Raw genomic sequence first — 15279 nt, forward strand, 5'->3', positions numbered from 1 at the left:
AAGTTCTTTTTCTTTTTTTTTTTCATTGCCTCACCCACTTGAGGTTGTTGAATGATCTGATCTTTGTAAGCTATTTAAATCCTTTAAGGAGTAAATTGAGGGAATAAACATGAATCAGGTATTCTCAGTTGCTTTGAACGTTTAGAGGAAAAAATGTATATGAATTGTTAGTTTTCAGGTAGCTAATGTGCTTAATAGAGTTGGCCTTAAAACCACTGTTTTTCGGAGCATGACTGCACTGGGGCCGTGGCTGTCCCGGACGGACTCTGTGTCTCCAGCTGCTGGTGCTGTGCTGGGCAGGTAGCAGAAGCTCGGCTTTTGCTCCCAGATTTGGACACACAGGATCTGTCTGCACCTGAGTTACCACCAGCACAGCCTGTAGATGCCCGGAAGCAAAGAGAAGCCGTGAAGCGCTGGTGTTTCCTCTGCCTTCGTTGCCCGTTGGGGGACACAGGCGGCACCTCTAACGTTCTCCCGTCTCCCCCTCTGCAGACTCACATTTCCAGACTGCCTCCCGGGGCGGTGGCCGGACAGTCCGTGGCAATCGAAGGTGGGGTCTGCCGCCTGGAGAGCCCAGGGAGCTGAACCTTCAGGCTGAGCGCCGAGCATCCGAGAGGCATTTCAGAACCTGAGCTTCGTGGGGGTTTTAACTGAAGTCAGATGTTTTTACCTTCCTCGTTTTCTGAGTCCTGTGGCAGCCTCGGGCACTGCTAGCGACACTAGCGCTGCTGTAGTTAGTGCTTGGCGACACACGGGCCTTTGGCGGATGAGCAGGACTGAGTGTGCGTGTGAGTGTGAGTGTGTGTGTGCGCACACGTGCAGTGCGTGCGCTTGCTTCTCCTTCGATGAAATAGAAACTCCTCCTTGTTGTGTAACCCAAGACCAGGAATGATTTAATCCTCTTCACAAAATGTGTTTACGAGTAAAACCTACTGTTACAAGAAACAGTTTTGATCTCACAGAGAGGTACCGACCGTCGCTGATGCCACGTGTCTGAGCTGCAGAGTCCGTCTCCTTGTTGAAATGATCTGCCCGTGTAGTGCTCCCCTTGACAACAGTAATAGTAACGAAGTGTTTTTATTTGTTAGCCAGTTTAAGTGGATCCTGTGGTAACTTAAACTGTCCTTCTCCTCCCTCTTGTGGGGCATTTTTCTTTAACAAAGAATGGTTTCAGTGAAACAATCTCACGGAGAATTAAGGTCAGAGCCTTTTTAAATAATAGTCTTATTGATGAAGTTTGTACTTCTTTCCTCAAGCTTTTCGAAGCTTAAATACGGCACAGCCTCGTGCTGTGGGTGCTGTATTACGAGAGACTATGTAAAGAGAACAGACGGTGATGAACAGTCCTTAATTTGTGTATAATGGAATGTTATTTACAATGTAACACTGTAAATAAGAAAGCAAAATTTATGGGAAAATTCAATATTATCTTTGTTTCTTGTTTAAATATATTTTTAAGATAAAAGGCACAAAAATAAAAGAAGCATATTACTGGGTATAGTGTGTGACTCCTCTTCTCAGACTAATAAATTATCTTTGAAGCCTAGATTGGCGAGCTGTTTTTTATTTTCTTCATAAAAAGTTACTTCTTCCAGAAGTTATACCTTGATCCCTCTTGCTGTGGTTCTGATTGTTCAGAATCCAGTCTTAGCTCTGTGTCGTTAGGCTGGACATCCAGCAAGACAAAGGATGAACTTAGTACATATGTGATTAAATGATCAATATAGAGGTCCCAAAATGTCCTTTGTAATTTGAGTTAAAAAAAAAAAGGAAAGGAATAAGAGTATTTTGCTTTGAGAAATGGTAGTGGCAGCTGAAAACTCAATGATTTCAGTGATAAATTGCTTCTAAATGTTATATTTAGTGATTCTGGAGCCACATAAGAAAACCAAGGCTTCCTTTTGATTTTATATGTATGAAGTAGCTATCAAGAAGGCACTAAAGATAGACTCACTGGGGTGGGGGGTGGGCTCCCTGCACCATATAATCATGGCTCTGGGCGGTGACTGATAAAGCCTCAGATGAAATTATACACTTGACATCGATGTATGGCCAAATTATAAAGGAAAGACAACCAAAATGGAGCGGGCGTAAATATGAATGATTTGGGAGTTGCCGACTTATGTTCCCCATACAGGCAATTACATTTGTCTCGCTGTGTTCTCGTAGACAGGTTGGTGCCGTGGTATCTGTTTCTCATTCTTAATGAGGCTGAGAACTTAGTAAGAGATGGGCTGGCTGGTTGGGGAGCCTTTGGCTTCAAAAGCTTTCAAAGACCTGTTACCTGTTGGCAGCGTTTTTTCAGGAACTGGATTGGATCACATAAAACTATCAGGACACTTTGGAGTCTGAAAATCATCTGAACTATTTTACCAGGAATGCCATTTCTTTCATCTCCTTTTGACTTCTTTTTCATTCATATCTAAAAGTTTGAGCTTGTTAAACACCCCTTTTATGAAGAGTTTAAAAACTGGTCAGTGTAAAAGGGCACAGCCTCTCCAAGGACAGTTTGTTAAGGCTTTATTCTTCAATTTCTATTTTTTTTAAATTTAAGAATTATAAAACCAGGAGGAAAAAAAGTGATACTCAAAATTATGGAGACAAAAAAGTAATGTGTAGTATCAGTCCCTTAATTATAAGATTAGATGTTAAAGAAGAGATAGGGGAACCAGGAGAAATTGGCAGAGAAAATCAACTTAATTTCGCACAAAAGTAGACAAGGTAGAATCAGGTAAGGATGTAACATCATTCCTTAGTCTGACTTGCACCTCCCAGACTCTGACGCAGTATGTGCAGGAGCCCACTTTTAATGTGGGTGCTCCTAACTGCAGGCCTGTGTTCCATGACTTCTAAAGGCCTGAGCAGTGACTGTTTGGTTCTCGTGAGTATAGTTAAGCCAGGCCTGGATACCTCAGAGCCATCACTGTGCTCTTGCTCTGAGTTTGGAAATGGGGGTGTCTTCCACACGGTAAGGTGGTGGAGGATGTGGGCTCTGCCCTAAGGGGCCCGGAATACCTGTGCTGGTCGATGGGCGTGGCAGCCTTGTCTGGGCTCCGTCCTCGCTTGTCACCTCTGCCCTTCTCCCTGCCTCCGGTGTGTCTGCCTGTGGCAGGCCCTCTCTTATCTTCCAAATGAGAACTGAACTCAGATACCAATGTCTGTTAGAACCGTGTGCAAAGTACATATACACAAGCCCTTAATACTCATCTGAGGTGCTTGTCTGGGAGTTTGCGGATGTGGAGACATCTCTTACAGCTGCTCAAAAGCCTTTTGTGCCGAATCCCTCATCTCCCCCATTTGAGAGTGATGGTGTTGCACACTAGTTGCCTGCAGGGAAGCAAGATTACTCTGCTAAGTGTTGGATGGAGGGTGTGAGGGAGGAAAGGTGGGGGAAGAAAGGAAGATTTAGAAAAGTTCTAGAACTAGTCTCAAAGCTTGAGATTGTATTTAATTATTGTGGAATTTTAAAAATTTGTTCATTGTTATAAAAGCAATCCATGCTTATAATTAGAAACTAGAAAATAGATAAAGAAAAGCAAGAAAAGATTTAACTCATAACCCCACTTCCCTAGAGACAAGAGTTAATAACACGTTAGCTTGCATCCTTATAGACTCTTAAGCATAAATTTTCTAACACAAAAATGGGATTATATTGAACCCCCCAAATGGGGTTCTGTAACCTGCAGTTTTCACTTAATAATATGAAAAGCTGTCCAGACCTGTCGGCTTACACAGTACCTCATTTACAGCTTCCCCATACAATACTGGTTTAGCTAATGCTGTTGAATTTGTATATTTTGTCCCCATACTTTTGTATAAATCCATCACGGTGCTGAGAACACGGTCGGCATTCATCTCCTTAGGCCACAGGTCCTCACCACGAGCGCTGTGGTGAAGTCTTAGCGAAGGAACGTCAGCTCGGCAGGGGTCCTAGAACTACCTCTGTCATTGCCCGCGGATCTTCTGTTTCAGAAAGTCCCAGACAGCGTTCACAGGCTAACATCTGCACCTCTGTGCCTGAGGACTTGTTCTGGAACCTTGGAAAGCTGCTCCGACCCTGCACAAAGCAGACCAGAAGTGCCAGGGTGTCCACACTCCCAGAAGCAGTTCAGCAGGTGATGGACAGTGGCTGGTGCAGAAACACACAAGGGGCGCCCCGGCTTCTCGGCAGGATGGTTCTGATGCATGTATTGCACTCTGTTCTTGAGAGATTTAAGCTCCAGTTGCCCCCTGTGGTCACTGACTATTAATACACCTTCTATTAGCTTTCTTCCCTTCCCTGTACTTTTCTCCACCCTGCCTGCCCCCAAACCTGTGTTTCCTGGAATCATCTCCCAAATGAACTACCTGCACTTGACTCCTTATTTGGGGGTTACTTCTGGGGAACTTGAAACTAAGATACATTCTGTTTCATATACTCTTGGCCACGAGGCTTTGGTGGGCCTTTGTCCCTCTCCTCTGGAGGGTGGACTCACCAGTCTGCTTGTGCACCCCACTAGGGCCTCTCTTCCTGCTTTGTTGAACCATTTTCATCCATAACATCATCTGATGAACATTCTCCAGGTGATACGGCTGGAGGTACCACAAAGGTGGGAGTTTACAACTAAGTCAGTGCTGACAGGCACCGGACTGCTGGGGACAGGCAAACACTTTCAAGGAGGTGGTGAAAAACAGAAGCTGAAGGACGCCAGTCCATCAAGGATTGATGGACACCTTAGAGAAAATGGCCTGGAATTGTGTTAATGGTAGTGGGAAGAAATTATGGCCAAAAGTGTGTTAGGGACCTGAAGAGACTTGAAGAGACCAAAAGAGTGTTGCCAGTGTCCCTGTGTCATGAGCACATCTCCATGATAACCGAGCTATAACAACCACGTATGGTGCCTGTTTCCAGAATGCCATCTCTCAAGCCCGGATGTAACATACGTTTACGGTTAAATTTGTAAACAGTGCCTCCCAACATTTTTCTTAAAACAACCTATTTATTAAGTCAAGCCTATCAACTTTATTCCGACAGAAACCCTATCCTTGCTCAATGCTGTGAATCCACTGGTGCCGTGAAGCCCAGTCTTCTTGCCCTACGAAGGTTGCAGTGGTGGGTCAGGGGGTGGAGGGTCTTAAAGGGATGATGATGGGAGCCAGAAGATGAGCCCTTGTGTGTATGATGAATTTGTTTTCCTTTGACTATATTCTAAGCTTTCCCTCAAATTTGTTAAGTGTGGGAAGGAGGTGCTGGGAGTGAACACGGTGGGCTACCGGTGGGAATGAGTAAGTGGGAGGTTGGCAACATAAAAGTAATTCTTTTACATTAATATTTGTTCTGGGATGTTCAGAATTCTTAAGCAATGCCCTGCCTTTCCCCGGCACTTAATTTGGGGAAAGTTCATAAGATGTCTGTTACCAGAGACCCACAGGCTGACTGGACTGACCAGGCAGATTTCCTCTCCCCACATGCTGCTGTCTCTGAAGTGTACGGCTACAGGAAGGATTAAATCTAAACCTGGCAAGGGCCTCCCTCGGAGGCTGTGCCCTCAGCTTTCTGAGACCCATCAGCCCCGCCCAGGGCAGCTCTTCATGACGAGCTATGGAAAGCAGGAGGGAAAGCAAGCTCCATGGTTTCTCCTCTACGTGCTGGAGTCGTCGAAGCCCTGAAACCACAGTGGTAAAGCCGGAAAAGTTGGGTGAGGGTTTCTCTGCCTCAAACCTCCATGGGGGTTTCACTGATTGTCAACAGAGCTTCACAAGCTGGAAAGAAAAAAAAAATCTAAACAATTCCTTTACCCTCCGCTGAGGCTATTATGATGAAGAGCCAAAGAGTTGCTCCTAAAATGGCCTTTCCTGGCCTTGGAAAATCCAACAATGCTTCAGAGATAGAGGATCCTGTTCTACTATATGAAGAAAAACGGGTTGGGGGAGAGGGGAGAGTACGCATGTGCGAGGTCCTGGATTCAATCCCCAGTATCTCCAGTAAAAAATAAAAAGGAGAGAGAGAGAGAGAGAGAGAAAAGAAAAACATGTTCATTTCCATGCAGAAGTAGTAAGATTTTTATCTTTCCACCCAAGATTTCCCCCAGGCCTATTAACTAGCTGCCTTCTCCATCTGGCTAGTGGTCGCTCCATTCTTCTGGGTGCTCAGACCAAAATTCCCTGGAGTCTGTTTTTCCGTGCATCACAGCATGACAAACTGCTCCAAACGTTATTAGCTTCAACTGCAGTAGCCGTTTTATTTGCTCACAATTCTGTCAGCAAGGCTTGGCTTCACTCAGCGGTCTTTCTGCTGCTCTCACTGGTGGTCAGTGGTGTGCTGAACTTGCTTAGAGGGTGAGCTGGGGACTGGCCGACTGAGTGTCCTTCCTCCGGGAGACTCAGAGTCTCTCCCTCTGCACCAGGCCTCTCTCTGGGGCCATCTGCGAGACAGGTTCCTCAAGGTTCCCAGGAACACAAGCAGAAGCTGCTGTACCTTTCTAAGGTTTTGGTCCAGAGCTGGCCCAGCATCACACTTGCCACCTTTATTGCTTAAATCAAGTCACCTGGCCTAGCAGATTCAAGAGGAAGGGACTGCCTAAGAGCATGACTCCAGAGGCAAGGCTCAGTGGGGGCCAGCAACCCAATATCCTTGAATCTGCCTTCTCTCCTATTTTACAACTAATCCATCAACAAAAGCTATTGGCCCTCCTTTAAAGTGTATCCGGCGACCAACCGCTTCTCGCTGTCACCACTTCGACCAGCAAGATCGTCTCTCAATGAGTCATTACATTCATGGTCCTCACTGGTCTCCCTGTGTCTGCTCTTGCCCACAGGCACTTGTCTACCTGGAAGCCAGAAGGAGTCCAGTCATGGTGCTCTTCTGCTCAAGCCTTCCAGGACTTCTTGTCCCAGAGTCCATATAAGACCCTGGGATCTGCTCCCTGTCATTCTCTGACACACTGCCTGCCATTGCTCACTCTGCTCCAACCGTCCCAACTTGGGAAAGGAAACACTCACCCAAGTCCAGGAAGCACAGAGAGTTCCACACAGGATTAACCCAAAGAGGAACACACCAAGGCACATAGTCATCAAATTGACAAAAATGTGGGATAAGGAGAATATATTAAAATTAGCAAGAGAAAAGCAACAAATAACGTACAAGGGAGCTCCCATAAGGTTATCAGCTGATTTTTCAGCAGAAACTGTACAGGCCAGAAGGGAGTGGGCAAGATATAGTTAAAGTGATGAAAGGGAAGAGACTACAACCAAGAATACTCTGTCCAGCAAGGCTCTCGTTCCAATTTGATAGAGAAATCAAAAGCTTCACAGATTAAAAAAAAACAAAAGCTAAAAGAACTCAGCACCACCAAACCAGCTTTACAACAAATGTTAAAGGAACTTGTCTAGTCATCAAAGCATAAGAAAAGAGAACAAAAAGAAGTAAGAGAAAAAAAAAAAAAAAAGACCTACAAAAGATTGCTTTGGAAGTTCAGGGTCTTTTATGGTTCCATATAAACTTTGGAATTGTTTGTTTTAGTTCTGTGAAACATGTCGTGAGTACTTTGACGGGGTTTGCATTGGATCTGTGGATTGCTTTGTGTAGTGCAGCCATTTTGATAATGTTGATTCTTCCAGTCCAGGTGCATGGGATATCTTTCTATTTCTTTGTATCATCTTCAATTTCCTTCATCAGTATTCTATGGTTTTCAGAGTATAGGTAACCTCCTTGGTTAGGTTTATTCCTGGGTATTTTGTTCTTTTTGATGCAATGGAAATGTTTATGCCAGTTATAAAATTCTGGTTTTTGAAGTGGAAAAAAAGAGTGAATAAAGGGCTGCAAATGGAAAAAATATCCTTCTCTCTTATGGATGAGTTGTATTGCATTACATATATGTGCTGTATCTTCTTTATCCATTCATCTGTTGATGTGCACTTACAATGATTCCATATTTGGACAGTTATAAATAATGTTGCTGTTAATAGCTAGGTGTATGTTTTTCCATGTTTTATTTTAGTTTCATTCAATTCATATTTATAATTAAGGAGCTAGTTGCAGATAGTTGACTCCAAAAGGTGAAATTCTTATTATTTCTAAATAGGGCAATGCTGGCTGCGCTATAGATAATCTCCCAAATCTCAAAATCTTTATATGATAAAAATTTTCCCATGCAGATGAAGTCCAAGTGGCAACTGTCCTTCAAGCAGTGATGCAGGAACTCAGGCTCCTTCCATATTTTGACTCCACCATATTTCAAACATGGCTTTCAAGACCTCTGCAGAGACGGAGAGTGAGAGGCTCACATGTAGAGGAGCAGACATGAGAGGAGACGGCTAGGGCTGCACATCAAGCAGCATGGGATGTGAATGTGACTGCCTGAGCAAGTGTCTTCACTGGAGCTCAAGTCTGACCTGCCTTTCAACTCTTCTACTTTTTTAAGACCATTTTGTTAAGGATATTTGTTTCTGGATTTGGAGTCTTAAAACTTCATGGCTTGACAAGGCAACAGAGATCACTTAGTAATTACCAACATTTAATATTTTAAAAATCTTCAGAAAGAGAATGTGATATGCCCCCCATATTGGGGGAATTAGACTTCACCAAAATAGCCTGGCGATGTCATGAATCAAATAAGCAATCAAACAACAACAAAAATAAACCCCAGACTGAGGAGGGAAGTCAGTAAACAGAGTTGCTATATTACCTAAAATATCCAGTATTCAAGAAAAAGTTACAAAATAGCAAAAAGAATAGGAACATGTGACCTATCCATGGAGGGAAACAAGCAACAGTAACTATCTCAGACAGAGGACCTGATGTCAGATTTAACAAAGACTTGAAAGCAGCCATCACAAATAATCTTGTGGACTAAATGTTTATGTCCCTGCACCAAATTCAGAATTTGAAATCTTAGCCTCTAATTCTGATCTTGGACTTCTCAGCATTCAGAATAGTTAGAAATAAATGTCTGTTGTTTAAGCCATCCAAGATAGAAATGCTCAAAGAACTATAGGAAACTACAATTAAAGAAGTAAAGTGAGGCATGAAGACCTCTATTTCTCATGAAACAGAGAATATCAGTAAAGAGACAAAAATTATTAGAAAAATTAAAAAAAGAACCAAATGGAAATTCTGGAGTTGAAAAGTACAAAACTGAAATAAAAAGTTTATTAGAGGAACTCAACAATAAATTTGAACTAGCAGCAACAACAACAACAAAAAGAATTAGCAAACTTGATAGGTTGATAGAGATTACACAAGGTGGAGAACAGAGAGACAATAAAATGAAGAATAAAGAGCCTCAGAGAGATGTGGGACACCTTTAAGCTCAGGGAAATCAGTCTTTTTTGTTCTATTTAAGGCTTCAACTGATTGGTTGAGGTCCACTCACATCATGGTGGGTAATCTGCTTTACTCAGTGTTCACTGATATGTAAATGTTAATATTATCCAAAAACACCTTTCAAATTGACACATAAAATTAACCATCACAGATGTGAATGGATTAAACAATCTAATCAAAAGGCTAAGATTGTCAGACTGGACTGAAAAACAAGATCCAATTATCTCCTCTCTACAGGAGACTTACTTTATTTGTTTTTTTGTTTGTTTGAGATTAAACCATTTTATTGAGAGGCTTCAGGGCAAGGTCGAAGGGCTGGAAAGACAATGAAATCTGGTGTCCTTGTGCTGACTAGGATCTCCCTGCCTTCACAGTCACTAAAAGCAGGAGCCACACTTTAGATCAATATATACAAATAGGTTAAAAGTAAAAGGATGGAATAAGATATGCAAAAAGCAACCACCGAAAAAGCTAGATTGACTCTACTAAGACAAAACTTTAAACCAAAAGGTATTACTAGAGATAAAGAGGATAATTTTATAATAAGGGGCTCAATCCATCAGGAATTTATAAAAATTATAAACATACAGGCACATAACAGCAGACCCTCCAAATACATGCAGCAAAGCAGAAACAATTGAGGGGAGATAATACCACAGTTATGGTCAGAGACTTCAATACCCCATTTTAAAACTGCATAGAATAAGTAGGCAGAAGATCAACAAAGGAAATAAAATACTTGAGTAACACTATATGCAATGTTTATTTACCTAATAGACATTTGTAGAACACCCTGCTCAACAATAGCAGATACACATTCTTCTCAAGTGCACATGAAACATTCTTCAGGGCAGACCTTATGCTTGGCCATAAAACAAGCCTCAATAAATTTTAAAGGATTAAGTTTAGAAAATATTTGCAAATGATGCAACTGACAAAGGTTTAATTTCCAGAATATATAAACAGCTTGTACAGATTAATAATAAAAAAAAAACTCAATCCAAAAATGGGCAGAAGACCTAAACAAGCAATTCTCCAATAAAGATATACAAACGGCCATTAGGCACATGAAAAAATTCTCAATATCACTAATTATCAGAAAAATGCAAATCAAAACTACAATGAGGTATCACCTCACACAAGTCAGAATGGCCATCACTCAAAAGTCCACAAACAATAAATGCTGGAGAGGGTATGGAGAAAAAGGAACCCTCCTACACTGCTGGTGGGAATGTAGCTTGGTGCAGCCTTTATGGAAAACAGTATGGAAATTCCTCAAAAATCTAAAAATAGACTTTCCATATGACACAGCAATCCCACTCCTGAGCATATATCTGGAGGGAACTCTAATTTGAAAGATACCTGCACCCCAATGTTCAAAGCAGCACCATATACAATAGTCAAGACATGGAAGCAACCTAAAGGCCCATCAATAGATGACTAGATAAAGTTGTGGTATAATGGAATACTACTCAGCCATAAACAAGAATAAAATAATGCCATTTGCAGCAACATGGATGGCCCTGGAGAATGTCATTCTATGTGAAGTAAGCCAGAAAGAAAAGGAAAAAAAAATATGAAATCACTTATATGTGGAATCTAGAAAAAAAAAAGACAAACTTATTTACAAAACAGAAACAGACTCACAGACATAGAAGATGAACTTATGGTTACCAGGTGGGGAAGGGGGTGGGAAATGATAAATCAGGAGTTCAAGATTTGCAGATACTGACTAATATATATATATAATAGATAAACAAGTTAATACTGTATATTCAAAATCTTGTGGTAACTTATGGTGAGAAAGTATATGAAAATGAATATATGTATGTTCATGTATGACTGAAACATTATGCTGTACACCAGAAATTGATACAACATTGTAAACTGGCTATACTTCAATAAAATTATATATACAAAACAAAAGAAGTTGTGGTATATTTATACAATGGATTACTACTCAGCCATAAAAAAGAATAGAATAATGCCATTTGCAGCAACATGGATGGACCTAGAGATTGTCATTCTAAGTGAAGTAAGCCAGAAAGAGAAAGAAAGATACCATATGATATTACTCAAATGTAGAATCTAAAAAAAAAGGGAAAAAAAACAGGACACTAATGAACTCATCTACAAAACAGAAACAGACTCGCAGACATAGTAAACAATATTATGGTTACTGGGGGAAGGAGGTGGAAAGGGATAAATTTGGGAGCTTGTCTTCTTTATAGCATGAGGAACTATATTCAGTATCTTGTAATAAACTTTAAGGAAAAAGAATATGAAAACAAATATATGTGTGTATATGCATGACTGGGGCATTGTGCTGTACACCAGAAATTGACACATTATAACTGACTATACTTTAATTAAAAAATAAAAATAAAAAATTTTAAAAAGGATTAAAATCATGCAAAATATGTTCTCTGATTACAACAAAGTTAAAAATTCATAAGAGAAAGAAATTGAATAAATTTATCAATATGTGGTCAATTTTTTTAACATAGCCACAATAACCTAGCCATATTGTTACATCTAAATCATTTAACAATAATTCTTTCCTATCATTAAAAGGCTATTAAAAGTTCAAATTTCCAGTTGTTTTGTGTATTAGTTTGCTAGGGCTGCCATAATAAAGTACCACAGACTGAATGACAAACAACAGAAATTTATTCTCTCACAGTTCTAGAAGCTAGAAGTCTGAGATCAACGTGTTAGCAGGGTTGATATCTTCTGAGTGCTCTCAAATTGACTTAAAGGTGCCTGTCTTCTCTGTCTTCCTCTCTGAGTATCTGTGTCCTAAACTCCTCTTCTTATAAGGATACCAGTCATACTGGATTGGAGCCCTCGCACATGACCTTGTTTTACCTTAATCAACTCTTTAAAAGCTACCTGTGATATTTGGCTGGAGTAGATCAGAGATTTTCTAAAAGTTTCTTGTTTTGCTAGGCTGTCCCTTTTCAAGTCCATTGGAACTGAGAGAACAGACTTTTCCTGGGGCTCATTTTGTGTGTTCATTGGTGTTCCTAGGTTGCTGGCATCTCCAATACCCAGTGTGGACACATCAGGCAAAATGAAAACTCAAACTCATTGCTATGTTGTTCCTCAGGATACAAGGTCCCTAACTGGTTTGACTTCTTTTTTTCACCTTTCCAGATTTCCCTTCCTCCCTTCCTTCCTCCTTCCTTCCTTCCTTCCTTCCTCCTTCCTTCCTTCCTTCCTTTCTCTGTCTCTCTCTCTCTCTTTCTCTCTGTCTTTCTCTCTCTCTTTATTTTTTTAAATAGATAATGCCCCATTTTTTTTTTTAGCTGTACTCAGTGGAAGGAATAGAGGAAAGTATCTTTCCAGAATCAGCAGTGCTGATTTTTATTATAGAAGCATTTATTTGGAAAATGAACATTTCACTAGTTAACTTGATTCTCTGGGCTTTGAACTTGACAATAGCCATCATCTGAGTCACTGATATGATTGGCATTACACTTCCTTTTGGATAATAAGCTTGTTTTTAACTACCTACCTATTATTTTTCTAGCTGATTCACTTAAAAGATACTGTGGGAAATTATGACACAGCTATCTCATGAAAAAATTTCTAGGTGAGAGTTGACTACTACATTTACTGCTGGCCAAGTCTGATGCGCCCATAAACTGATCTATGCACCATCTCTGCTCAACCCTAAACAATAAAGATAATTATCACTCAGGCTATTTTTTACATGCAACATACCCTTGAAAATCATGCCTCAGTTCTCCCACTTTCTCTTTTCCAGCTACCTGAAATCTTTTTTGAGCATCAACATTGCTACAACCTCAAATACAAATGCAATTGAACTTACGCTTCATGAATTAGTTACAGGGACCCTGAACATGTTTATATTAATTACAGTTTGTCATCAAAATGAAAAACATATAACTGCAAAATTCCTTGAATGCACAAGTTCTGGAGGCTACATCTCCTGTGAGCCCACAAACTCCAATTTGAGAAACTTAGGGCTTGACTATTTCCAGATCTAACTGGTTAACGAGAAGAGTTGCTAATGTACTGCTAGCTAGCCTGCAGGCTGTTAAACACTGGATCACGTGGGTTGGTGGAGGGCACAGGCAGGCACCATCCAGCTGGGGTAAGAATGGTGATGACAATAAGTTCATTCTCTGCATGTCTGTATCATTCATTGACAGTCCTCCTCCATACCCCTGGACACTATCATTTTCAATGTGATCTGGCTGATTTCCAGCTACCAGTGTCTGCATCTCTGTGCTCCACAGTTTTCTCCAAAACTACATGTTGCTTGCCAGAAATGCTAGGGAATTAACACTTCCTGGAACAGCCCTCAACTCATGACTCTCAGGAGTTGGGTTATTTGTCCTCACTCTGCAGTGGGATATCATTGAGGACTGTGTTTGCACCATTTCCCAGAATGTCCATTTGGTATTTCCACGTCTGTTATTGGATGCCTCCCCTTCCTGGTTTCATATCCCCACTATCAGTGTTTCCTGTACCTCCCTAATAAAGTCCTTGCCCTCAGATTCTTATCTCAGGGTTTACTTTATAAAGTGCTTTTCCTTACGATACCTCATTTGACCCATACAATTTCAGTAGGTAGGAAGTTATATTAATCAAGACCCATGATAGGTGGTGAGCCCCATATCCTATTCTGTTCTTTCATGTGGCCCAAGAATAGTACCTGGCACATTGCAGATGCTCAATAAATATTTGATGAATAAGGTAAGAAACTGATGCTCCTTTAAGTAATTTGATCGAATTGCCAGTGAGAGCCGGGACTCAAATGCTGACCTTTTGACTCCAAGCACAGCGTTCTCTCCACTCTCCACACAGATTCCTGTTCCTAACCCTCCTAACCCTCAGATCATGGTTTATAGAAGAACTTAAAGATTATTTAAATATGCCAGTATCATCAGCCAGCTCTAAACCATAGCGATATCAGTGTTTTCAGGGTTGGTAGAATTGATATGTTGGTGAAAATATTTAAGATATTTATGGCTTGAATTGCCAAGTTGGCTTGTTGATATCACACAGACATGGGGGCCACGGTGGTCAGCTGGAGTAGCAGAGCCCCATAAAACAGAGGCAACTAGTCTTTCTCAGCTGCAAGATAGTTAAACATATCCTAGCCCGGCCTTGTTTTTACATTCTCCTCAGCAGCAGTGTGAACATCTTAAAGTCACTTTGCTGGGAGGAACCTCATTCTTTAACATTCTAATTTGGGCTTTAAAAAATTATTTTATACCTCCTTTAAGCATTCTAATGAGTTCTGTAATAAATGGAATTTTGTAGGTAAAACCATATTCAGAGGTATGAACAAAGAAAAAAGCTCCATTGCAGTTAGCTGTTAAGATTAGATACTGACTCATTAATCAATTTTTACTTGAATCATGCATCTTCCCCCAAATGAATGGTTATTCTGTGAAACCATTTGGATTCCCAAGAACTGCTTTCCCTAAACTCCTTAAAGTCATCAGGCACATTAAAGGATATCCAATTTCATTGGTCTAAGCTGAGTGATCGCAATTCATCAAGGCATGAAAAGTCTGTCTAGCCTTGTGGAATATCATTAAATGGTTCAAGGACGTTTCTAATCTTAATGATGGCCAAGGGGGAACAACTATTATGATGATGAATGGGAATGAAAATCTGGAGAAAGTTCAAGGCATATTATACTTACAAAGACTAATACATGTTGTTTATCTAAATCATCCAACTGATTAAAGAAACACACAAAGCCCAAGACAGTTAAAAGCAGAGAACCAAATAGGGTTTGACCTACCCTGGTATATTTATTGCTGACCATGTCATGCATGTAAAATGGATTGCTCCACCAAGATGCTGTGTATATAAATCGGGAGGGTCTTTTGAGGCTGATGTTGAGTAATACAGGCCGTCCAGTTTATTGCCTGGCTAAATATTTATATAAAATGAGTTCATTGATGGTGGGGAAGCCTCCATAAAAGGAGTCT

At 40.8% G+C, this 15279-nt stretch overlaps 1 protein-coding gene across 3 annotated transcripts in view; it reads left to right on the forward strand.

Annotated features, from left to right (window-relative positions):
* The window catches only part of LOC105083132 (threonine aspartase 1), a 261114-nt gene that overhangs the window by 224497 nt on the left and 21338 nt on the right, over positions 1 to 15279 (forward strand). For 2 of the 3 annotated variants that reach the window (XM_010972882.3, XM_045508689.2), the window contains one exon: positions 493 to 1496. The exons of the other annotated variant lie outside the window; for it this stretch is intronic. In XM_010972882.3, the coding sequence (XP_010971184.2) occupies positions 493 to 585 (93 nt within the window). In that variant the 3' untranslated portion in view covers positions 586 to 1496. Of the gene's footprint in view, positions 1 to 492; positions 1497 to 15279 lie in introns of those variants that run through there. 3 annotated transcript variants of the gene reach the window in all.

This window comes from Camelus bactrianus, chromosome 19, assembly GCF_048773025.1.
Source record: "Camelus bactrianus isolate YW-2024 breed Bactrian camel chromosome 19, ASM4877302v1, whole genome shotgun sequence".
NCBI lineage: Eukaryota > Metazoa > Chordata > Mammalia > Artiodactyla > Camelidae > Camelus > Camelus bactrianus.